Here is a 27,131-nt window from a genome sequence, read left to right on the forward strand (position 1 = left end):
TCGATTAAATTCAACGAAAATTAATTCATTAGGCACAGCACACATAACATTTTAATTTAACCTCAATAAGTTAATTTTTAATTTTTAAAATAGGTAAAATAATTATAATTCCCAACTAAATATTATCTACTAGTTTTGTGTTTAAATATTTACTGTAATTAGTCACAACATTTACAAACAAAACCTAATTTTAAAACAGTTTATCATTAGGTATTCGGTATAGGTATCTGGCTATATTAAATTTTGCAAAACTAGGTTAAATAATACATAAAAGCATAAATTACATATACTTCAAACTTATCACACTCAATTTATAGCTAATAATTAATATTTGATCAATCATCCATATCAATAATTATTATTATATAATATAACGAAAATAAATTATTTTACAATTTGGGATCCCATTCAATTTTAATTAATAAATATGTTTATACTATATTATCAAATTATAAAATATTTCTGACACAACAGTTACGTAAAATGGCCATAGTCCATTTATAAAAATACATAAGTCCATATAAATAATGTACTTAATTTATTGAAATAGATATGAAAATTAAACGCCATAAATTATAAAAAAATATTATATGGTATACTTCTAGAATCGTATGCGTGAAACATGAGTTACAACAATGTATATTGTTAGCATTGATCTTAAAATCAATGTTATTAGATACTGCTAACATTTAAAAAAAGCATAACATCTCATTCAGTCTTCCACAGTTTTATATTATGTTCATGGGGATTAAGAACAAAAGAGTAAAAGATTTAACCTAGGTAAGCTAAACCTACTTAAACAATAGGCGAATTCTTCTAATAAAAAATGATTCGGGTTTGATTGAGTTGAGTATTTAAATGATTTATTAAAATATATTTAAAAATGAAACATCCGAGTGCATAAGGAAATTAAGCTATCATACATTTGAAATATACCAAAACTTATAATAATGTAGACGTGGATTAAGTTTTACGAAAAAAAAAGGACCAACAATTATTAAATTAATTTAATTAAATCATGAATTCATAATAGCCACAAAATGTACATAATTTCCGTTACACATAATACATAAACCACAACTTAAATCTTCAACCCATACGCACATAACAAAGATCAAATAATAAAATACAAAGCCTACAAGAATTTAAGATCTAGCACGATCTAGCGTATTACAATGATAATATAATATATTTGATTATTTTTTACGAATAAATATGCAGGTTGAAATTTGAAATAAATCTGACTTAAAAATGACAACAACGAAGGTAAACTTAAGACTGGCTTAGATTGACAAAAAAACTTTCATTGCGACCGGAGTGGGGGGAAAGTGGGTTCTACGTAATCGTCAAATGAGCCTTTTTGGACTTTCTTTGTGAAGAATATAGCATAACAGTTGTTATATTACCAATACCACCACCACACTCCCCTCTCTAAATACAAAATGGAACGACGTCGAGTGCTACTGAAAAATCGTGGCCGTGTTCGATACGAAGAAACGTTAGAAACGCACTGTTATGACAGGCGGGTGGTAGTAAAAACCAGTGAAAACGTTAAAACGGAACGAACTAAATAAGATGTAATTTAATAATGTTATACAAATACATAATGTTCATATTTAGCGTGTATGTGCAATTAATTCTACGGATACAAGAGTTTAATTAAAAACGGAATTAACCCGACCACCACTGTAAGTCCGCGTGGAATTGGATACACAATTATTAGTCAGAGCGCGTAGTACGTTTCGACGGTGGGATTTTTTGCTTTTCGATTAATTAATCAAAAATCCCGACCAGACGTAAAAGTTAAAAACTATTCACGCGTCACGGCGAGGTATGGCGGCGATGGCCGTGATACCCATAACCTATTACTGATTATGATCAGAGCTAGAATTGGAGGGGATGCGTAGGGAGGGCGGAGTACCCCTTCTTTTAAAAAAAATATCTTGACGTACCCCTTCTAATTACATGTTACTCAACAAAAAATTCAGATCGTAGCAAATTTATTTTCATACTTTTGCACCAACCTTCTACTTTCTTCCAATTCCAGCACTGATATAATGAATATTATAATATACGTAATATTGTACTGCGGTTTCGGAACGTACCTGGGTGGGTTGGCGGGTGGCTGAAAGTGCGCCGACGAAGAGGAGCCGCCGCCGCCCCCGGATGACGACGATCTAGCCATGGCGTGCGACGTGACGGTCGGTTTCTTAAAGGACGCCGTGACTGCGGGTGCCACGGATCCACCGCCGGACGCGGGCGACACGGATCTCCTGGACGACGACTGTTGTTGGCCGATCACGGCGGCAGCGGCGGTGGCGGCGTGATGGTGTGACTTTGCCGATGCTGCGGAGGAGATGGCTGCAGACGACGAGGAGGGATACGACGATGTCGACGAGTGGTGGTGTTGCATCATACCGGCGACGGACAGCGACGATGACGGCGGCGGCGGTGGAGCGGGACTCGGCGGCATGCCGGTGATTCCGCAGCTGAACACCAGGTCCAAGTACGGTTTGGCGTCGTCGAACGAACCCAACTGACTCTGGATCAGCTGGCTCTGTTCATCGTCGTTTGCGTCGTCCACCTGGAACACGCGGTGGTAAAGAAAAAATTAGAACGTGGTAGGAGGACGAGGTGGAGGTGGGTACGTTATTATAACACTATATCCCACCACTACTACAATTTTACTACTGTAATACTACTACTACTACTACTACTTTTCACTGTGGCTTTTACACGGTACAGGTATTATACAGGCCGATCGGCAGTATACCTCCCCCCAACACCATTCCGTCAACCATGAGGCCCCGAGACGTAACAAGAGGGGCGCGACTACAATCGCTTTTTTCATACCTCTCTCATACGTCACGCGTTATTATTTTACAATAATAACATAATATATATATATAAATAATATTGCCAAGTAGGTACAGCTAGTACACTGTGCACAGTGAAGGTACTTCCAAGTGTTAACTGGTGGGAGAACAATATTGGATAAACCGTCGTCTAGAGGGTTCCCTACAATAATATGACGTTACTTAGTGTGTAATGTGTATAAGAACTGGTAAGTAGGATAGCCGGGCGGGGAGGGTGAGAATCCATAAGACTTATATCCCTACACAATAATAATTAATATTATTGTAAAAGGTCTACGACCAACAATTATTGTAAATGCGTTTTCGTCTTCCCCAACGAGTTTCCACCAACGACGTAATTATTCGTATTATTGTAATTATTATTATTTATTTATTTTAATTAAATATTAACAATCAGAAGCTAATTCTGAAGAATAGTTTATTTTTTAATTTTTAGGAATTTATTGTTTATATTGAACTGTTTTAATTTTATTTTCGCTGAATAATTCGGCATTATACCTACATAATAAGGAATTTTAGCTAGAAATTACCAATTTTGGTTTTAGAAATTTATTTACTTCTATGCGTTATTAAAGGTATTTTGAATATAAACAAAACATTTTATGATTTTACTAAACAAATTATAATAAAAATGAATAGATTAGTACTCAATAATAAAATTGACCTAATATTTTGCTGTAATATTTTGAATTTTTATGTCTTCATGATATGATTTTATATTTTATATTATGTTTTGTAATTAACTTCAGAAGAAACCCGATGACGGAAATTGGAAATTAGTAGTTACGTACTAGTTTTTAACATAATCGAATTGTTTAGTAATACTAATGAGTAATTACAAATACATTTAAACAGTTATCGCTTTATTTTCCAACTCAAAAATTCAACTGAAGAAACCAAACATTTATTGACATTTTATCAACATTTTTTAATTATCTTGTGAGTACGATTTTGAAAATAGTAATATAGTATTACATGAATTAATATTTATCCTAAAATAGAATTCATAATAATTATATACATGAGTTAACTGTTACTTGACATTACTATTTAGTTCTAACAAGAATGTTAAATACGACAAATTTAGTTAAAGGAATGTAGGTAGTATTTTGTATAATAAATACACAATAGTGTTCATATTTAAAAAATAATAATTCATTGTTTTTAAACACTATAAATTATACTCAAAAAATATAATGTTATAGTAAATAAACATTGTTAGAGAAGTACAATTTGAACAAGGTTACGAGTTTTATTGATTTTGATAATTACCTAATTATTATAAAACAACCAAAGTCCGATGGTATACGTTACCAACCAGGAACGTTAATTTAAGTGTTGAGAGTAAGTTTAAAACACATTTTTTTTCAACCGTCTTTACTTATTATGTATAAGTTATTACAATACTTAGAATTTTAAGATCGTTCAATAATTTATTGAAAGTATAGTTGTAACATTTAACACTTGTTGACTTCTACAATGTATTGATGAAAACAATTTATTCATAAAATCATAATGTTTGTATAAAATAAAATCACTTGTCAATAAATCAGTCAACGGGAAAAAATATACATTGAATAGACAAAATACGCTCAAAATACTTGGTAAATAAATTTGGCCCACAGTGGGGAAAACGCACACTATAATTTATTAATTTAAATAGTTATTTTGTCAAAAATCGAGTAATATTTATTATTAATCATTTCATTGTAAACAATATTAAACTGGACTCTTTAGGGCATTAATAATTAATAATATACCCAATGACCGACACAGGATTCACAACTAGTATAAATAAAGTAAATGCCTACTAAAAAAGAAAAGTAATAAACAATATTATAAAATATATCTTTTAAATTTTCGATTAAATGTATTCATTACATAGTATTATTTTGTAAATAAAATCATCATAAAATAAAATACTATAATACGAAAGAAAAAAAAAATAACTGACAAGTATTGCATTTTAAAATACATTTAGTTAATTAATGCAAGTCCCCTTTTGTCTACTTTTGTAACAGTAATATAGCGAAAAACTTTTAATTTTATACATTACAAACGCAATGCTCATGGCACAACAATAATTCCATGATAAACGAACATAATATTTTTGCTAATATCTTATTGCATGCAATTTCCTTTTAATAATTGTACACAAATATCAGTAGTTTTAATTACATTAAAGATGGTAGTATTAAACTTAAATTTAAAAATCATTTCTAACATTGAATCATTGATAATCATTAAAAAAAGAAACATTGCAATGAAACAAAATAAATAATTTTTGAGAGAAATGTAGAATATAATAAATAAATATTGAAAAGGACCAACAATATTAAAAAAAACGAGTCATAATATACATACAATTAATAAAAAGTTATTTCTTCCAATAATAGGTAAGTACTAACTTAATATGTATAATAATACTTCTCAGCTGATTATACAGGTGTAATATGTGTATATCATATTATCATGGAATAATAGTTATGAACATATTTTTTCCTATTGAATAAATAATATTATATTATATAGCAAGCCACAAACACAAGTACTTTTTTTATCCAATAATATGTGTGTATCATGTATTCATTACACAATTATAATAATCATAAAAACATAGGTATATGTTTACAGACACAGTTCTAATATGGCGTGAGGTCCAAAAAATATACCGAATAAAAATTGATTATTCAAACAGTCTTGAATAGGAAAAAAGTCAGCAAGTTTGCACATTACTTTTGACATATTATATTAAATAAAACCTATATAACTAGACACAATGAAAAAAAACGCAGCAAAAAATCAACTGTATAACAAAATAATAATTTTAAAATTTGCTCGTTCATTTAATAAACAATGGTTTATATATAAATATATATAACATTATCAATTATGATTATAGAACAAACAATCCGCTCAATACGTTTCAACAATTATATTTATACCAAACCTAACCCGACGCGGACATTTTTTTTAACGAAACATAAAAATCAAATACAAATTAAATCAATACCTGCAATATTATTTATAATAAATACATGTACTACCCACGCTTTAAATAACGTGGTGATTCAAGGTGATTTTACCCATAATTTCTTAAGAGACAATGCAACAATAATCTTATGATAACGCGTTATCTGTTGTCCAACTATTTTATACACTGATGCTCGATTGGTCAACGGCGGCGAACAACTACTGATGTGCAAAAATTGTGATTTAATATGCACTAATAGTATAGATGTACATAATTTTAATAAAACATGTAAGGAAAACCGATCATATTATATTGACGCACATTAATTCTGAAGCGAAATCGTTATGCATTACTATGACGGCGACTGGGATATATAATAATATATAGATCACGGCACTCAATAACTCAAAGTGAGAAAAAAAAGAAAAGACACCATTATGGTAATGGCGATAAGCCCGTTTTGTATCCAGTGGGTGTCGGGTGATGGCGTTGGTGAAGCTTTTTTCGTTTTTGCGTATCGACTATAGTATATTATTATATTGCCCGCGTCGCCTAGTTTTTGAACGGCCAAGAACGATTATAATAATATTATGCTCGTACTGAGCAAATGAATATAATTAACTTAAATGTATAAAGTAAAGTCGGTTTGAATTGAATCGTAAATATCGATAACTTTTCTATAACCGCAAAACATCAATAAACCTGTGAGTAACGAGACCGCGTCAGACAACAATAGTAGTAAAAATATGAAGTTAAAAACGCGAAAAATTAAATAGCGTAATTATATAATGTGCAGAGTCAATGTGAATTACGACACGAAACAAAATAATTAGGTGTAACTACTCTCCAAGGCGACGATACAAGTACATGGACGTTACACAAACCCGTACAATGATGCACGTAGGTACTAGGTATACCATCCATAGTAATAATCCATCATAATAATATAGTCGCATTCAGTGTGTGGCACATTTATTTTACATATAAGCGAAACAGGCATCTTTCCTAAAATATACCTACGTGCTACGTCATAGGCAAATACAATGTATCCTTAACACACCACACAAAATATTATCCAGCCGGAAAAAAATGTTTATTAGGTATTGACATTGTTTGCGTTGATCGAAACGAGTATTTATAGTAAAACTTTTTTTCGGATTTTCAGTATTGGTAGTCTACTGTAGGAGCCCCGTGAAGAATAAGAATACGTACAGCCTACATACGCACGCGTATTATACCTAAACAAGTCGTGGTCTTTGATAGCAAAAATCGTAATTATTATTCAAGTATCGGAATTCAAAAATATCAAACGGTTTTCGAAACTATTTACGCGGTACATTATATTTGAAAACACTATAGAAAATTAATGAACGTAGTAACAAACCGTATGACAAATATAATATAGTTAATAACACAAAATAATAATAGTTTATTTCGACTAAGGTAGTAAGTATACAATAATAATTGTTGACTGATTTTTTATAACAATAATTTTAACCCTGTTCAGTGTTCACCGAGGAACACCTCTTTTATTGGCGATACAAGAGAAACTAATCAGAACTCTTAGTAAGAGTCACTAAATTATTATGTTATACAATTAAATAGGTATTATATTTTAATTTATAACATGCGTCCATAAATGCGTATAATCATATTGTAAAATAAATTTGTAATATTATTATTTATTATTATATTATATAATATTATTGTAATATTTGCTATGGACTGGCGTCCCGCACTACATATTATGCGAATAAAACTGTTTTGATTTTATGCACGTGGAAATAGATTGGTAAGCGTTTAATTCCCCTTTTCGATTGTTCTTATGAATTGTATACGTGAATATTGATTATTATAATATTGCCCAATGAATGGTCAGAAAACCGTACGTAATCGACAAAAACAACTATACTCAAAATGTTAACGTTAAAATAATAAATGTTTTAATTTCGAAAATATCCAAGGCACAGCGTATGATACAATATTAAATAACGATACATTTTTAAATAATAATAGCAGTAACATAAAAAATATTAAATAATACTGGATGGGAATAGCATCTAAAGAATTATAACTTTTGTATACATATATATATGTATTATGTATATGTATAATAATAGTGTTATATAGTTTTAAATACACTGTTACCATGTTACACGCTATCTCCGGGTGCGAGAAACCAAAAATACTATGCGGTCGGTTACTTTTTCCATGTTCTGCATGTGGGTGTATGTAAAATAGCTAAAGTGGTATTAATGGTGGAGAGTGATAACTTAAGGAATTTCGGGAAATTTAGAAAACAAAGTGAATAAGTCTGAGCCTGGGATGAGTATCAAGAGATCCAAGAAGAAGAGGCAGCTCTTTAAGATATTACTGTCAAACATATTTCCTTCCACTTCTCTCTATTCATTGCTAAATCTTGCCAATTTTCCGTAGGCTTAACCTTTTCCACATTGCTCCTTGTCTAATCTTCTTAGATTTTCCGTGGAAGACCTATGGGTCTCTTTCCATTTCGCACACTATAAATAGGATCAGACGTACGTTCCTTCTTTTCTCCATGCAAGGCCCACTGGAGTCGTTTCTTTTTAATTTCCCTACTCTATGTGTGGCATTTGGTCCAATTGTTTAAAACAAGACTAGAAGAATTGATCAGCAATGACAAACTTTCAATTACATTTAAAACGCTTGAATTTTCGACTTCAATTTGTGAAAACACCCTCTCACGCCGTGTAGTATAAACAAAATCAAAAATTGATATTTAAATAAATGATAAAAAAAAGATTCGTTGAACCTAAAATATGAAAACATTTTTACTATCCATTGTTTTTTTTTTTTTCATTCGGGTTGAAAGACCTTTGGTTATATACGCATTAAATTTTGTTGCAGCCCGCTGACAAGGTCGCGTGTTTCTCGTTTACTTTTACGGACGCGAAATGAAAAAATAACCACTTAAAAATAAAACGGAATTTATATCTAAACACATTTATATTAACAATACTTATCTTTAGAGGTCACCGTAGACTTATCGGTCAATTTGCTGCGCTTCATTCGCAGATGAGTCTAGTATAGTTATATAGGTACATATTTATAGTTAGAATATACGTTGATACAACAACAACGTATTATTATTATTATTATTATTATTATAAAAGGCCATTGCAATTTTGTAACAGTGCAGGGATAGATATAAGGCAATCAAGTGGGATTGTGTGTGCGTATGCGTAAGACAAGAGCAGGTTAATGGTCGTTCGTATTATATTATAGTGTACACAATTCAGGATTTATTTGACACAAGGGGTGAAAAACTAACAATATAATTTTTACGACAACACGTTCGGAGCGTGGGAGGCGTCTTTTTTAATCACGCGTGTTTGCGATTTCTATTTAGTAAATTAACAGTAATAGTTTCATCTATAACGTTGTGTCTAAAGAATATAAAAATACGCTCAGACGTAATCTCACCGCACGTCGTGCGCCATTCCGCCAATACGAATCGGCGAATAAAAATTGTTTTACAGCATTATATGATGATGATTATTATTATTATTATTTGATGTGAGACATCACGTGACCTGTACACTGCACAAACCCATATCGCGGATAACATTATTAACAGATAATATTATTTAAACGTTTTGCAAACATAATTTATTATGAATAACGATAACTATTCAGAATGCAATATATAATTATTGTTACTTGAAACATCTAGACGTCTTGGAAGATGACAATGGAATTGCCAAAGCAATTTCCCAACACAACCCTGGCTCATTGTAATATTCTTAACCTAATTTTCATCTGTATTTCCCATTAATTAATTACTAATAACTGCTTGGATACTGGAGAATATAATATTATACTATACACATTTGTAAATATGATACACATACATGTACTTTAATATACTTCGACACTGAACTCTCTGAAATTAACATTTAGTGGAAACTCAGGTCAAACTAAAGTTGCAGGTAACAATAAAGACATAGTTTACTAACAAAACTTGCAAAAGTTTAGAGAACCAAAAGTACTGTACACTTTACGCAGTTTCTAAAAATCTGCGATTGAGAAGTACTACTACATTATTGTACACCAATACTAAATTATAATAAATTATTTGATTTTCAAGAAATCTTGATCATCACCTCTTTTATTTAAAATCCACGAGATGTATTTTATTACTCTTATACAAACTACGAATACTTAAAACAAAAGCTAATACGATTGCACTTAAAAGTTTTCAAAATACTACAAGTGATGGTAGACGTGTATAACATAATAAAGTCGCTGTAATTTTCATACGTATGCACATACGGATTGTATGTATACGGGTTATTAAAAATAAAAGATTAGAATAACTTTAATTAAAATGCATGTCCGCGATAGACCATATAAACTGCAGAGAATGGTATAACTTAGTACAACTCCTAGGTCCGGCTATAGTTGTCTAATCATAATTGTATATAATAATGTATCGTAGTTGATAGACAATGATTGAATCAGACTATAGACTTATCAATTTTCGTTATATTTGTATAATGACAAGGTACAATATCGTAGTGGTCGAGCAATTGCCCCACTATGACTAGTGACTCTTGGCATGTAAACCGCTACAGACACTGCGCCTCGAACATTGGGATAGATATAAACAAAGAAGAAGTTCCTCGCGACAGATTGAAAAACAACGATGACCTACAAGTGAGTTGCAATGACACAATGGTTCTCAACGCCGGTAAATCATACATGACCGAATAATAGACATTAGACTTATGCGCATGTAACGCAAAAAACGAAAACTTTTTTAATGATAAAATCAAAAGATCGAAATTACACATAATATAACTACGTCATTAACCGATTTCTAAAGCGCAAACAATACACCGACTTGCACCGTCGTTATAACAACATATAATATACCATAATTAAAACCATTATAATGTTTGGTGAATAGTGATTAGCTATAATAAGCGCATAAACGTTTACCATACAACGTTTATTTTGATTTTGTTATTGTTTTAAACCGATTGTCGTTGTAATATTAGTTAGTCGAAAAAACGCGTCAACGCTGAAACGCTTTTTCACCGGAGAAAGGACGGAGAGCAAGAGGAAACAGTTTTTATCCAGTCAAAATGCAATGACGGGAGCGTGGCAGTTGCACTTAAAAGTAGAAATCTCTAAAATTGCCTCTATAGTTCGGAAACGGTTTCCGGTTTTAATAACATTAAGGGGCTGTTGTCTCCGTGAAACATTTCTATTAACTTCGTTTCGTATAAATGAATTGGCATTAGACAAAGTAATTTATGTGCCACGCCCCACCGACGACAAATACAGCAGCAGCGGATAATAATTAGATAACAGCTGACTGCTGAGGGAGAAAAAAATCTTACATACGCCATGGTAGTGTAATAGTAGGTCAAGGAGAATACTACCGCCACCGCTCAGATACGCTCGAAGAAAATTCTACTGTGATTTCGTGTCGGAAAAATGTTTTGATAGCCGACTAGAAATACCTTACACAGTTACACATAACACACCGTATACAGAGTAGTTGTAAATTGTTAAATAAACATATTGAATTTGTTGATGCGAGTTCTCCACATTAACTATTTAAAGATATCATTGTGGCAATAGTATTAGTGTATAAGTAATAGTAATAATAATAATGATTTAAAGAAAACACAAACATCTACTATTAAGGTTACTTCAATGCACAGAGTTCGTTGCAATGTCTCGAACAATGCGGTTTATGTATAATAATCATTAATGTTGCGTAATGTATTTAGGTCGACACAATATTATACAAATAATAATAATACACTTTCCTGCCGCCTGCGCGCCCAATGAAGTATATTACGTTGAAGACAGATTAAATCCATTATTGAAATATTATTCAACTAAAAGCAATTAATTTAAAGAATAAATTTCTAACCTAACTACGCAAATGGGGATATAAAATACAAGTTAAAAAAGGACGTTTTGGAAACAATACATTATATTTCAATTAACAACCATGGACCATTACGTACTAACTTCTGTTAGTCCACGCATCAGTACATTATAATGAGTCCAAGGTATAGAATAAGGTCGTACAACATCAAATTTCGAATATTGTTATTATTACATTATGACAACAAATTATTTTTATCGCCTTTACGGACTAACTTAAGTATTTTAAAATAAAAAATATCATGAGCAGACGATGTACAGCATCGATTAAAAGCGTACAACACCGAAAAATTAAATAACTTCTGAATAAATAGGATCTTTGTATTAATTCATATACATATAAAATAGAAGAAGAAAACTCGTTCACATTTACCACAAACTAGGATTACATTTTTTCAGCGTAAGCCTTATAATTTTCGTTCAGAACGTAATGGGTCTGATTTCGAATTACTACTGCAGTGTGTATAATGTATAACTATATACGTATAACTTCAAACATGTGGCACGGCAACGGCGGCAGTAATATGGTGCAGGAGCGAGTACGGCAGATCGGAGATACATAGTATTTTATTATATATAAATATATAATATACCTACCTATACGATATGCCGATGTGATTGGGAATCGACTTTACTGTCTTTGTAAACGAGTGGAACGTGTGCGGGATGACAAAATAACTTTCGTCGTCATAGTCTTATACTCGTATATGGCCAAAAGAAAGAAAGAGAGAGATAGAGAAGAATTCGAAACATTATTGCTTATAAAAAAAAGAAGGAAAAATAACCGGGGAAGGAAAAGAACAAATATAAATGTGTGTACCTATTTAAATCGAAAAGATCGCGAGCTCCGCGTGACACTGAATACATTTTATCCGGCGCACGGTCTGTGCGACTATATAGGTACTATATATTATAACTACTCGTCGCAGACTGCGGCAATGTTTTATTTTATACATACAAATAATAATAATAATAATAATAATAATAATAATATGAGCAAGACTATGCAGGCAGGTATGTATATAGTGGTTGCGGGTAGGGTCGTCGAAGGGGATTTCATTATAAAACGCACAATCGGCCAGTCAGCTGTTTATCGAACGTATATAATATTATATTACTATTACGACCAGATTCGTACCGGCGGTGTACAGATAAATAAAACTATCCTGAGTATACCTCGGGGTATAATGTCCGTATATATAAAGGAGCACGCGTATATTTATTTAAAATCACAAAATAAGAATTTCGCTCAAAAGAAAGGATAAAATATGTATACGTCGATGAATATCTAACGCCACCCTCGACATTACTACGGTAAATAAAACAATATTCGAGCACAACCCTATCACCACCCCCAAACCCTCTCTCACCATAGTCAACCGGTTGTTGTGTGTTTTAGGGCCTATAATATAGGCTATACATGAATTGTATTTCTTTGAACCCTGCAGCAGCATATATATATTATTTGTTTATAGCACATAGCCGTCTCGTTTTTGTGTAACCCTATCCAACACAACATATTTCATAATAACATGTACCTATTACTTATACATATATCAATATATGTATAGTATCCTTGGGGAGGGGGGGGGTCGTTGTCGTTGTGTCTATAGCACGCCAGTATAGGTCAACGGCCGGCTGAAATCTCGTGGACGGCAATATAGATGAACAAGTAGGTACAAGGGCCACTGCATGCGTTAGTCGCATATATGACTACCTAATACCTATATGACCTATACATTATAATATTAAATATCTCCATATTCTTAAATGTGTTATAATATTATATACATACGAAGTATACATCAGGGCTGGTCAGAAACTAAGTTACACCTATAATTAACTTGTGTCTTACAGTATTAAGACGCATAATACTGAACTCTTATTGAATACCATGTTTATTTTTCAACTATAGGAATCATTTCACAAATAATCGTAATACTCATAGTGAACGAAGTAAAAGAGTTATATAGTTATATGTTATCAATTCCCTAAATATTAAACAATAAATGAATAATATATCTCATACGTTTGATAAAAATAAAAAATATATAATATTTAATATAATACAAATCTTTGTTTGTCTGCACTAGTAGAACGATTATTTTCTTGAATAGGTCTTATAATATTATATAATGTATAACAATTATTACTTCCACAAATCATATTTACACGATAACGTATTTTAAAAAGGAAATTTCAAACAAAACAAATGTAAAAATTATTGTTATTTATGTTTTTAAAATTAACTTTTTTTAGTGTATACCCATTTTTTCGAAGCCTTTGATAACTACAGTACCGAATACGGGGTTAATTATTCATACCGTGGGGACTATTACAGCAAAGTACATAATATATTGTATATACTATGTCTATTGTTTATATATGTATAGAAATTTCGCTGTTCCGTAGAGTTCAGAGTGTTCGCGACCACGAAATATTGCACTATTATTATGCGTAAAAATTCGAAATAATTTGTCGATAAACTATACCGGGCGCACGATTATAATGCTGTGAAATATAAATTAATTTCTTCAAATCGTTCACCTGTAATACGTTTTTTCGGTGAATACAATACGAACACGACGTGTTAATTTCCATTACACGTTATATATTACCCACTATACTACGATCGTGCGGAAAAAGCATCGAAAATGTTTTCCGCAAAAAATGCTAGATTCCATCTCACTTTCTTAACCAAGATTTATATCTTCGTGCAAAATAACTTGAGAAATAGGAAACACCCAAAGTAATAATACAGAAGAAAATATATAGATAATATCCACGCACCGTGTTTTCATTATATATTATATGCACGGTCTAAGAATTAACCAAGGTCCCCTCCTTAAACTTAATATCATAGGGAACCATGTCGTCAGCCACAACACTGGGCAGATCAGAAGCAGTGGCGGTGGGGAGTGGGGACGAAAATATAAGTAAATTGCTCATTTTCTCCGGGCGGCGGAGAAAGGAAATTCCTCGGTTCTTCGCAATATCCGGAAGGCTAGCTAATCTATACCACACCTAGATCAGACGACTGAGTATATTGTATGAATACAATATACATGCTCAGTTGAAGCGACGGTACAAAAATAAAGACACAAAACATAAATTAAAAAGGAGAAATTACCTTTACTGGAGAGCCGAATAGTTCTTTCTTGTCTTTGACATTGTTCTCGGAAACTTGTTGCTGTCTGGACTGCCTTTCTTTCTCACGTTGTTTTTCCCGTTCCATTCTGTAAAAAAATACAAAAAACCATATAAATATTAACTATACTTTGAGCGTCACGTGTAAATTCATTATTATTCAGACGATATTACAAGAGGGAGAAAGGGTTAGAAAAATTATCGTTCTATGTAGTATATAAACTATATGCACGCACATATTGCAAAACGGAAGCAACACCACTGTCAATACTACACACCTGGCAGACTATATATATCACTACATAGTAAAAAGGGATTTACCAGATGGCCAAAGGATTTGCATACGCTAACGGTTGTCCATCACTCAATATAATAACGGACGCACCACGATTCTGCAATATGGAAGGTGGAATATAATAATTTATTCTGTCCAAAACTCGAGATAAATATCACTATATACATGGACGATTGAAAAAATACTCACAGGGTCATAGCTAGGCAACAGAGACCCCCATATTACATACATATATAAGTATTATAGGTAGGGAACATCTGGAACGAGAGACAGGTAATGTTTTTATTGTACGCAAAAGATGAAACCCACAGGTAGTGTAACGAAAAACGCGCCCCCGCGGACCGGCTGCCACACGACAACAGACCTCGGGAGAACGGGAAAATACTTTTTTTTCTTATCCACCGATTAACCCCGACCGCTGCAGCAGCAGCAGCCGCAGCCACAGCCACAGCATCAGCATCAGAACTCGCCAGACGTCCAGACCACTGTCGCTGCCACCGCCTATAGTGGTGGTGGAACCTTTCTTAAATCGGCAGCTGCCGGCGCACTACAGAGAGTGTACACACCTGACACATGCCGTGTACAGATTTCCAGGTGGCATACCTATATATGCGCGTGTATATAATATATACGTGTATATACCCGCCGGATGCCGACGCATAGGAGGGTCAAATCTCGCACACAGTTCGTCGAAACATTACAGCCGTCACGATTGTATACAATCGTGGGATAATTACCAATGAAGTATATGACAATAATTTTGCAAACACATACTATGAACACGACGGCCAACGATACTACACGCGTATTCGTGTGTCAAATACGTCGCGAGTAATATAATACACGCAATATAAACGTATACTTACGAATGTATTCCTGCAGCTTAGTAATACTCGACATCCACATTTATATAATATAATAATAAGTATTTTCACCTAGCGTGAACATAATATGACATATTGTAAATGTTAATATATATATATGGAATAAAAAACTAAAAACATAATATAGAGAGACTTTGATCGTAAATCATAGAATAACGTGCATAAAAAAATAATACCTACAACTACCTACCATGGGGAGAATATCGTTGAATATTAAGTGGCGGAAATAAAAACAGTCCGACATAGTTTTAGCAGTCGTTACTCGTTTAGTTAGTAGCTTTACATATAGACACGGTGTTAAAGGGGTTAGAACGACGACGACGAATGCATACTACATACATATAATAGTATGTATATTGCACACAACACACCGACCACCCTTTTACACTAATCTTCCATTGTTTTAAACGGAAACCCGGAGAACTGCTGTCAAATTACGAGGTCAACAACAACAGCATCTGCAAAGATATCGATTGCGCATGCGCCAACACTGCACAGACATACGTCAATTGGCCATGATACGCGATCGCTGATGACAACCACCAACGACCAGGCCTGTTTCTGGGGCCCAAGCAAAGTCATTCGTTGCTTTAGGGCGGCTTGCAATTTTACAGAAATTGAAGGCGGCAAAATGGAATAAATTAAAATGTCCGCTTTAGGGCGCAATAGATATTTAACGAAAGGCCCACCAACGACGCCATACATCAAGTCGATTTAATTCACGCAAAAATAGGTTCATATTCGTGGGGTGGTGGGGTTTAGTAAAACCATCAGTCCACCGAATGGCAAAATCACTATCGAGTATCCCCAGCCTTCCGTCGATCGGCACTGTGTCAGATAAGCCTACACCTCTCACTCGCTATTTTCACATCTGTCGCCGACGCAGTTCAGCAGTACGTCGTAATATAAATAAATAACGCAAAAAGCTTTTATGTGACTGTATCGATGTTTACTATACATAACATTATACACTAACGACGCAGTACATAGGCACTGTAGCTAGGTCATATTTTTTTAGACAACCACCGACTCCACGACCACCGACGTCGTTTACACCGGTATGTATTATACACCTATAGATGGTACAACATGTGTATAGACCATACTAAATATCGATTGTGCTTTTAATATGCACACAATGTACAAAACCGACCCGAGTGTTGTAAATGTGGAAAAGAGGTGTAGTGCGACGGGTGGTGGACGAAAGTGTCTGTTATATACGGCGGTGATGGTGGCTGTTTTGGCGGCGGTGGAAGAGGCGGTCGACGTGAATACCACCCGAGCGTGGCGCTTGTGTGGGTAATAATTAATGACGAGAATTGGACTTTTATAGAGCGGCGTGTACTGCTAAGCGAAATAATATGTGTGTGTGCACATGAAGCCATAAAGAACTATATACATACAGGCGCCGAGAGAGAACACGAACCCCGAAGACACGGAAAATCAATAGTGGTGTGTGTGTGTGTGTGTATGTGTATGTGTATCCCTCATCGGAGACCGTGTCCAGTACCGAGAGTTTATTTTTTTTTCAAATCAACAGGGGGATTAATACCACTGTATAATAATATCCACGTATACCGTGTGCGCAGCCAACAATTTTTGTTCACCCTAAAATATCGTCGTCGTCGACTATAACGATGACTATGACGTGGTGGCGAACACCCTATATAACACGATTGTTACAGCGAACAGTTTCTATCATATACGCCGCCGAGCCCGGATCTCGATCTCCCTCTATCTCTCTCCTTACCACCCCGCGGAATATGGAACCGTTTACTCAGCTAATAATAATAATAATAATAATAATAATAAAATTTAATATTATATAATAATAATTATTATTATGGTTGTAAAAAAATATTACTCTTATTATTACCAACAGACAATGTTGGGTTTTTATTTTTACGGTCGACGGGAAGAATTAATGTGTTTCGGACGAGACGCGTGCACGATTAAACTTCCTTCACTTTCCGCCTACAACGTTAAACAATGATTTTCTTTAGCAGAGCTTCTCTTGACCATTCGGCCACCGCCCGAGGATCATTTCCACCGATGTATTCTGTTGCTGCGTTTGACAGGCGACGGAAGCACTACAGTGCCCGCGAGTTTTTCGTGTAGTGGTTTAGTGCCCGGATTCATTAGTATTCCAAAACGTTGTCATAACTTACAGCGCAAACCTAATATAAGATCCGGCGTCGGCACGCAAAATAAAAAAAAACAAGAGGCGGATAAGACTTAAGGCGACCGACCGACCGACGGAGTTAATGCTTCAACCAATCGGAGACGGGTTTACGTCGTCGCGTACCTACCACACACAATGATACCGGCGACCGTAGGTACATCGTATTATCGTAAAAGTGATAAATTACCGTTTTCACGATTACAGGATAAGATTGTTGTTATTATTATTATTAATCGTAATCGAATTATTATTGTACGATGAATGTAAAAGTAGTAGCGTAATGCGAATCGAGCATGCCACTTGGTTGGATGTGACATGAGGAGGAGGGCAAAGAAAAACATCACGACAGAGACAATTATTTTGACGACGCCGGCGGCGGGGCTGTTTAACGGGTGAATTACAATTGGATTATTCGACTTTAACAATTATTATCTCGTCGATAGGCCACTGCCGCCACCGGCTCCGCCGACCGACGCGTTATTGGATCAAACGAATAAGCACGTCATATTACTAAGGTTTACTTTTACATCGGGTGGTTTACTGGTATATAATATATTAATGCTTCAAATTCAATTACGGTCCAGCCTAATATAGTACGGAAAGATTAACACGTCGTTTTCAATTTCTTTCGCGCGTGGACCGGAATGAAAATCTTATTGAGAAATATGATAAGGATACACTGCCATACTGCACAGAAGAATATTTACAGAGTACTTACAAATTATTGAGGTAGGTAGTTTAAAATATAGAACTTTCTTATTAATAGCCGTCGTCAAACCGCTAACACTCGCACAATAATTATTACGCGCACGTAACAACACTATACTGACGGACCGCGGACGGCGGACTGCAGGTGCGACGATTGCGACGACAATACTATTTACGCCATGTAGCCGCCATACCTACTGCAATTATTGTGACAATACCGAGAAAAGATAAAACACGCAAGACCCACGATCGCCGAACGCGCAGTGCAGCCCCCCACGCTCGGCAGCCACGGTGCACACGGCGGTGTTTTTGGAAATAAAAAGAAAAAAAATATCCCAAAGACGGTGTTATATTCTTATACAATATATATATTATTATTATCATTATTCGTCGTCGTCGTCTCTGGAGAACCACGGACGAGGTTTTACCGGTGCGGCAGAGGGAAGAAAACAGATATTATACCATAGTATTAGTACACAGTCGCGCGCGCACACACACTCGCGAGTCGGACGGTGGAGCGAGGCGTGTGCACGACGAGGGGGAGAAGAGCTCCGCTGGCAATGGTCGTTGACCTCTATTGTGGCGGCGTAGTCGTAGTCAACGACGGTTTTTCGTTCGCAGCCACCGAAGCAACAAAGTACGAACATACGACGACGCATCGCCGCCGCGGTCTATCTTTCGCGAGTTACGCCCGTGCAGCGCACGTACGCGCGAAGCTCACTCACTCTTTACCGGTCCCGCACGAGTTTATTCTAGCCGCGAAATAAACGCAACACGATTACGTTTCGTTGGTAATCTTTTTTTTATATTATACCTACCGATGCTATACCGATTTTTATGTTGCATCGCCAAAAACATATTTTTTTCAACCCTCCCGACTACTTCTAGAAACGATAAGCGCGAAATGATAACGTTTTTTTTTCTCCATAATCTAGCCGTTGTTGCTATAAGTTATTACTTAGGCCTACACGATATCACGACGATCACAAAATTGTCTAGGGGAAAACGAATTTGGTTGCGACGACGACGACGACGATTAATGCGTTTCGTAAAATAATTCTGTGCTATCTGCGCAAATAAAGCGACGGGTATTAACGTGAAAAAGTCTAAATTAAAAATAACACTCGGCGAGTATGTATAAGACGCGTGCGTTTTCGTACCTAAGACGATGTGCCACATGAAATGACACGAGAAATAAAACATGGCAACGGTTTTGAATCGATTCCAAATCTCTGGTGTGACCCACAGAACATAAACCGAACGTACACTATTCTTAAAAAGCTATAAAAGAAACAAATAAAAACACCAGTGTTGTTTCTCATTCTTTCTTTGCAGCCTTTTCAACAAATTGCCATTTTAATAAATTATACAGGAGAATTTATACCGTGCCCGAATACAAATAATACAATGATGTACACGCACAGGACTCTAAAGTCTAAACGACGGCGTCGACAAATATTTATTTTGAGTGTTATTTGAATCGAAAAATAAACGCTATCGTTTCAAATCTGTAGAAATCTTATATTAAACACCAAGAAGAAAACAAACATACCAATTTAACATAAAAATAGTAGGAAGTCTATGAAAAAAGAAACATTCCCTGTGTAGTGAGTTATTATTATAAAAACATAAGTATTACATTAATCGTATACAATGATATTTTCTACCATTGGCATATTACATTGATATAATATATCGATATGATATCGACAGACGATGAATATTATATATTTTGTATCATATAATATATCTATAGCACATAGCCTCGACGGCAACGCGGCGTTGTTTCAGTTGTTTTGTATTTTTTTAGTTATAGGTGAACCACTAACTCAGATTTTAGTAAAAACAAAGTATTTTTGTTATAAACCATTTACCTGCTGTGGAGCAGACGCCGTCGCCGACGGGTACGATCAGGATAAAATGGATCCGGACCAATACGTATATAATATACTTAATTCTTACAACACACGCATATGCACATGCACACACACAAAAACACATGATATGTTTATCAAAGGAATCTAATACGGATATACTATAAACGTTTTTTTCAGTGACCCATCCACTATTGTTACCTTCCTACCAATATTTGTACTTGATGTCACCCTGGTTACTCCAAATATATAATATAATATAATTCGATGCATACTAGTTGCTTCCCGAAGTATACGAATTGTCTCTCATCCTTATCGTAAACAAAAAGGTAAAACTAGTTCCCTCCGATGATCAGGTATGAGTAGTATAGCAACAACTATAAAAATAATAATAAAATACATCAATACAAAACAGGTGGTACCTATAATTAGTCAATAAAAAAAATGTGGTAACATAATTACTTAATAAAAAAATTATTTGTTATAACATTGCCTACATTTATATTTTTCAACCAAAATATTTAGAACCACTTATACATTTATTACCTGACTATTGGGAGGCAACTAGTATGGGCGAGTGTAAGTTCCTACACGAATACAAAAATGAAATGTGTAAGTTCCTACAAAATAGGCCCTACATGGTAAAAAAAATATGCTTATATTAGTTCCTACACGGCGGAAAAATTATATATTATGTAAGTTCTCACACAGTAAAAAAGTTCAAATGTCAATAAGTGTATACTTATGCTATAGGTATTAAGGATTAGGTGCTTTTATTTATTATTAAACTATATAAAACTACTAGTACTAGACCCTTTACATTTACGATAAAATTTAGGGTAAGTACATCGGGAGGCAACTCGTACATAGTCGGGAAGCAATTCGTGTGAAATGATTGACCTTTTTAACTTCGGGAGGCAATCTGTAGGCGCCGATATAATTATATAAATATGGAAATACAGGTTAATTTTTATAATTTTTTTTACCATAATGTTGATTGCCAGCATTTTTTTATATAATGTAAATACTTTATTATTTGTCAAAGACTTTCTGTTAAATCGCTGTTTTCTTTTACGTTAATTAAAAAAAATTTGCTTTTTTATATTATCAATATATTGATAGTAATATCATAATATATACAATATACTTATTACACTTAAGTGTTAATATATAAATGCTTGATGACATGACTGTTTGTCATTTTTTAATTTTCTCATACCAACCTATTTGGACTAGTAGTCATTTATGTTGGTACGAAAAACAATATAGCACAACCTCAAATTACTTAAATATAGAACATCACATTTGCGGGATCTATGAATTAATAATCAATTGCTGCCTTTTGTGACGGAATCTATGTATTTACTTCGCTAATAAAAATAAAGGTCGGTTGGAATAGATGAAATTCCTTTTTTTCACCACGAATACGACACAGCGGTAATAAATAATATAATCTCTCGCTCACTGAGACGACATTTAACCATACTACCATACTACAACTCCCTTGAAGTAGTTTCACGGTATTATGTTTAGGTGTAATGCAATAGAAAAAAATATAGGTACCTATATAATAATAATTAAAATCAATTCTTTGGTTATTGGAATGCATTAAATTGTTGTGTACAAAAAAAAAAGAACAACGCAAGGACAAGGTTTCAAAATGTTTCCACTGTTGTTTTCGAATAACACGGTTTTTTTTTCATTTATTTGATCACCTACATTATACGACACAACTACAACTACTAAATAGTATAATAATTTATAAATAACAAGTGTTTATAACTTGACAAGAAAATAAAAATAACTTTATAGAAAAGATGGGTGTTTTACTGTAGTGTCGCAAACGAGTATCACATTCATAACAGTTCTATAGGGAAGAAAAAGAAACAAGCCATTTGTCTATTAACCAGTGCTTTCCAATTTGTAACGTTGATATGTTATACATAATATAATATAGTATTGCGCACTGTTCGTACACGATACACGTCGTCCACCATGGTCAACTCGAACCGCAATTATTATTAAAACGGAAACTAAGTATAATCGGATTTCAGAAATTTGATAAGTTTGTACATTTAGTCTTAAAAATATGTGACAAGAATGTACTTTTGATTACGCCAGCAGAAAGTCGTTGTCCATATTGTAATTTATGCTGAATGGTAAAGAACAATATATAGTATAATCGTTTATAGTACCTATAGGTATAAAATATGTAAATTGTATAAATATGCACAACTGCACAAGTAAAAAAATGTATCAAACTCTACAAACATAGTTCACAAACGATGGAAAAATACAAAAGAAAGACACATTCAAAAAATGCTGTTTAAATATATGAACTGATACATATTAAGTACGCGTTGGAAATTTGGAACACTTCCAAAAACTATTTATGAAAAACATGATCTGTATAAGAATATTAACGCCAGCAAAAATTATTAACTTATCAAAAGTACGAACAAAATCCAGACGAAAAATGTTCATTATTAATGTTCTTTAAAAAAAATAGTCCAATTATTGTAATATTAATGAGCACTAGTTTTGATATAATATCAAGGATATTATTCAATTAGGCATAAATCGGTTATCAATAAAAAATGGTTGTTACTACTTAACTTAACAAGTATAAACAATATGTAAAATGTAAATATATAGACAAGAGGACACGACACAGATGTATATAATACGTATTAACTATAAAGTATAAACGTGTTTATACTAGTAAAAGTAGTAGGTAATGTAAGTATGTTTTAAGTATGTTTTATGTAATGTAATCATTGAATAATTGGTGAAGTATTGTTGTACAATTGTTAACAGATTTTCTTCCGGTATTAAAATATTGTTAGCATCGAAGAAAACTAATGAAATACTTGTTGAAAGTATTTCATATTAAAATATTTCACTTCGTTAAAACTTTGAATGAGCCACACTCCAATATTAATAATACATGCATTTATATTTTACTAACTTTAAAAGTTCAGAATATCCGAGAAAACATATGTAGCTATATAGAATAATAATGAGTTACTCTTTTAGTCTTAACATTTTAAGTTCAAACGACAAAAGAAATGAAAACTACTCAATATTCTCGGATATCCCTCCCCTCCTCTTTACCATACACGAAAAGTCAAGTTATATTGCAAATGCTAACAACAGGAATTCTGATTTAGACACACACAAGAGGACGTGCGAACATACACAAATATGCACACACTGATATAGGTATGCTATGTTCAGACGACAGCCAGCATAATTATATAATTACTAATTAGTAATTACCTACAATGATAAATGTATTATTTTTTATTTTTATTTCAATTAAAATAAATTGAAGAACGATGATGATTGATGACCTATGGCGATAATTGATAAGTGATAACCAATACCAAAGAATTGTCGTTAAAAACTTAAGTTAAACTATTTCTAAATGTTTAAGTTATAAATTGTGATTGATAAAAATATACTATCAGCGTTCTAGTGTATATTTGTTTTCTTCGAAATAGCTTTACACTAATATACGGAGTGATCTGTTTAACCCTCTACCTACCTAATCTAACTAACAACATAATATTAAAGAAAAATATTTTTTCATAATTTGAAATAAATAGGTACTTAATACTTATATGTTATAACTTATAACTTACATGTTAACCTACAAAAATACATTTTTAAAAATATTGTAACTGTTTCATTTAATACACGTATTATAGTGATATTTTAGGGATATTATTTTTATTCAGATAGTGGCGTACGTTCATAATTGTATAGTTTGTATTGTATTTGGATTTAGATTTTTATTCATAGCATTTAGAGCTCGATTGAGTCAATGGACAGAGGGACTCTTCAAAATAATTTTCATTATCCAGATTACCTAAGTCGATAAATCAAATATTTTGACACATTTTTCGATATTTATACACCAAAATGTTTGGAAAATTCTTCTTTTACATCATAATATGGAAAAATAAAATTGTTTTACCCAGAAAAATCCATATTAAGTAGGTAGAAAAAAAATAAAGTTACGTTATTAAAAAAATTATTTAAATATTGTTTGAATACAATTCTAATAAAAAAAGTTTTAAAATAAAGATAAAACTGCAGAGGTATTACATTCAGACCTTATTTTTTCTTTTGTAGATCAATACATAACCTTGCTCATGATTCATGAATATGTAATCTGGCACACATGTAATTATCAGGTTAAATTCACTAAACACTTGCTAGTTTCTATACAAAATAAATCCCATTAGAATATTATATAGATATTATACAATTGATAACATTTTAATATTACTAAAATATTAATTGTATTACTATATGTTTGGTGCCTCAGTGCCTCACTAATATAGATTTTGATTACGAATGTGTCTTTACACGTATTACAGTAATTTTTGTATTTTTAGCGAACTGCTAACAGCGTACAGTATCCGTGTAATATAGTTTAAAAAACGTTTTATTTTAGTAAATGATCTAATTCTTGTCTTATTTGCATTTATACGTGGTGTAGGTATTTTAATTATTATCTTATCGTACAATAATGAAGACTAGAAAGTAGACATACATAATGTTATATGCAGTACGTCAAAACTTAATGCAGTTCTATAATTACATTAGTAGGATAAAGCTCAAAAATTGTATCAAAAATACTTTAGGGATTCGAGATGATATGCTTAAGCCGTGCACGCAATACTAAAAAATAAAAACAAAAATACGTATAATCAGATTAAACTATTAACAGCATAATATGTAGAAAATTAATGTTAATTCGGAAGATTGAAGGCCCATACATGAACTCGTTAGTAGTATTTTGAAAATGTTGACATCATTTAAAAAAGATTTATTTCACGCGTGCGACCGTCGTAACACACCCGATGAGAATAATTGTCACTAAATATATTTCATAATTTTAATACAATATACATATTCTATGATATAGGATTATATCCAAATACAAATTTTACAATATCGAGATTTTAGGTAGGTATATCGTCGAGATTTTAGGTAGGTAGATACGGACATGAAAATCTAAAAAAATATGACCTACCAAAAAAAAAACGGAATAAATTATTCCAAAACGTTTTTCACCGTCTTGAGAGATAGAAATAGCACGTTTATCGGTACTGAAATCGATACGAGGGAGAGATGAATTTTAAAAAGCTTAATTTAACGTAAACATTTAAAACAACACGAAATCCCGTTATCGAAGAAAATATTGTACACGTGTGACGGTGGCGCCGGCAAACGACCATCGTCATAATAATTATATAAACATTGTTGACTACCGATAAGATAACCAATCCGTTGAGCGCTGTTTGCATTAGGCAGGCGTGAAATATCTGGAAAAAAATAGTGCAAAGACGGACAGTGTCGTCGTCATTATCGTACACCAGTCACCAGTACACCACAAAAACCGTAAACATCATAACGATAAAAATAATGTTATTTAGGCGCGTCTCAACGAATTCCGAGAATAAAATCGTAGAATATTATCGGCTATATATTATATACGACAACGACAATCAAATTTCAATTGGACATAATACAAAAAAATATTGTTCATCAAGTGACAGAGATAATGGAAACGAAAACCGATCGACGATAGGCACAGACAGGTAGCCAGGTGCCGGCCGGCAGGGTGCTAGAGGCAGACTTATTTATGACGTACCGCGAAGGATCGTACAGCACAAGTACCACAAGTGCCGACAAAAAAGACGGGGAGGACATGTGGACGGACAAATCACAAATGTTCTTTCCTCCAAATTCCTCGACGTCTGCTCCAGTCTTAGAGTCCATTGACGTCTCACTCACTCCCTCACCCTCTCACTGTCGCTCCTCGACATAATATAATTACACCATATATATAATGTATATGAATATAATATCGTACATCTATGTGCCCCCCGCGGCGATGCGTTCAGTTTAATACTATTGCGTCAAGATCGGGGTGGGCAATGTGTACGCGGGTGGGTAAGGCGGACGAATGAGGACAGACGCCCCTGAAAAGGAGGCCAATAACACCGAAATATGTGAAATGATATATTATCGCTCGCGCCGGCGATGTCATCGCGCAAACGGGCCCCGCCACAGTCGAGCGACGTTGCCGTCTGTTGCGCCAGCAAGTGGGGAGAACCGATCTGGTGCCGCCGACGGTGTTGCTCGGGTCGCCAACGTCGCTCACGCGCCCGCGACGACCACTTTAAACCGATGGCAGCGACGGCAGCACCTGAGATGGTGGTGGTGGTGATGGT

The 27,131-nt window shown here is 33.7% G+C and overlaps 1 protein-coding gene across 4 annotated transcripts in view; it reads right to left on the reverse strand.

Moving 5' to 3' along the window:
* The window catches only part of LOC111033163 (AF4/FMR2 family member 4-like), a 149,363-nt gene that overhangs the window by 25,493 nt on the left and 96,739 nt on the right, over window positions 1-27,131 (reverse strand). For all 4 annotated transcript variants that reach the window (XM_022313770.1, XM_022313768.1, XM_022313769.1 and 1 more), the window contains 2 exons: window positions 14,924-15,029; window positions 2,106-2,584 (listed from right to left, as the gene is read on the reverse strand). In XM_022313770.1, coding sequence (XP_022169462.1) covers window positions 2,106-2,584; window positions 14,924-15,029 — 585 coding nt within the window. The remainder of the gene's footprint in view (window positions 1-2,105; window positions 2,585-14,923; window positions 15,030-27,131) is intronic.

This window comes from Myzus persicae, unplaced genomic scaffold, assembly GCF_001856785.1.
Source record: "Myzus persicae strain clone G006 unplaced genomic scaffold, MPER_G0061.0, whole genome shotgun sequence".
Classification (NCBI taxonomy): Eukaryota; Metazoa; Arthropoda; class Insecta; order Hemiptera; family Aphididae; genus Myzus; species Myzus persicae.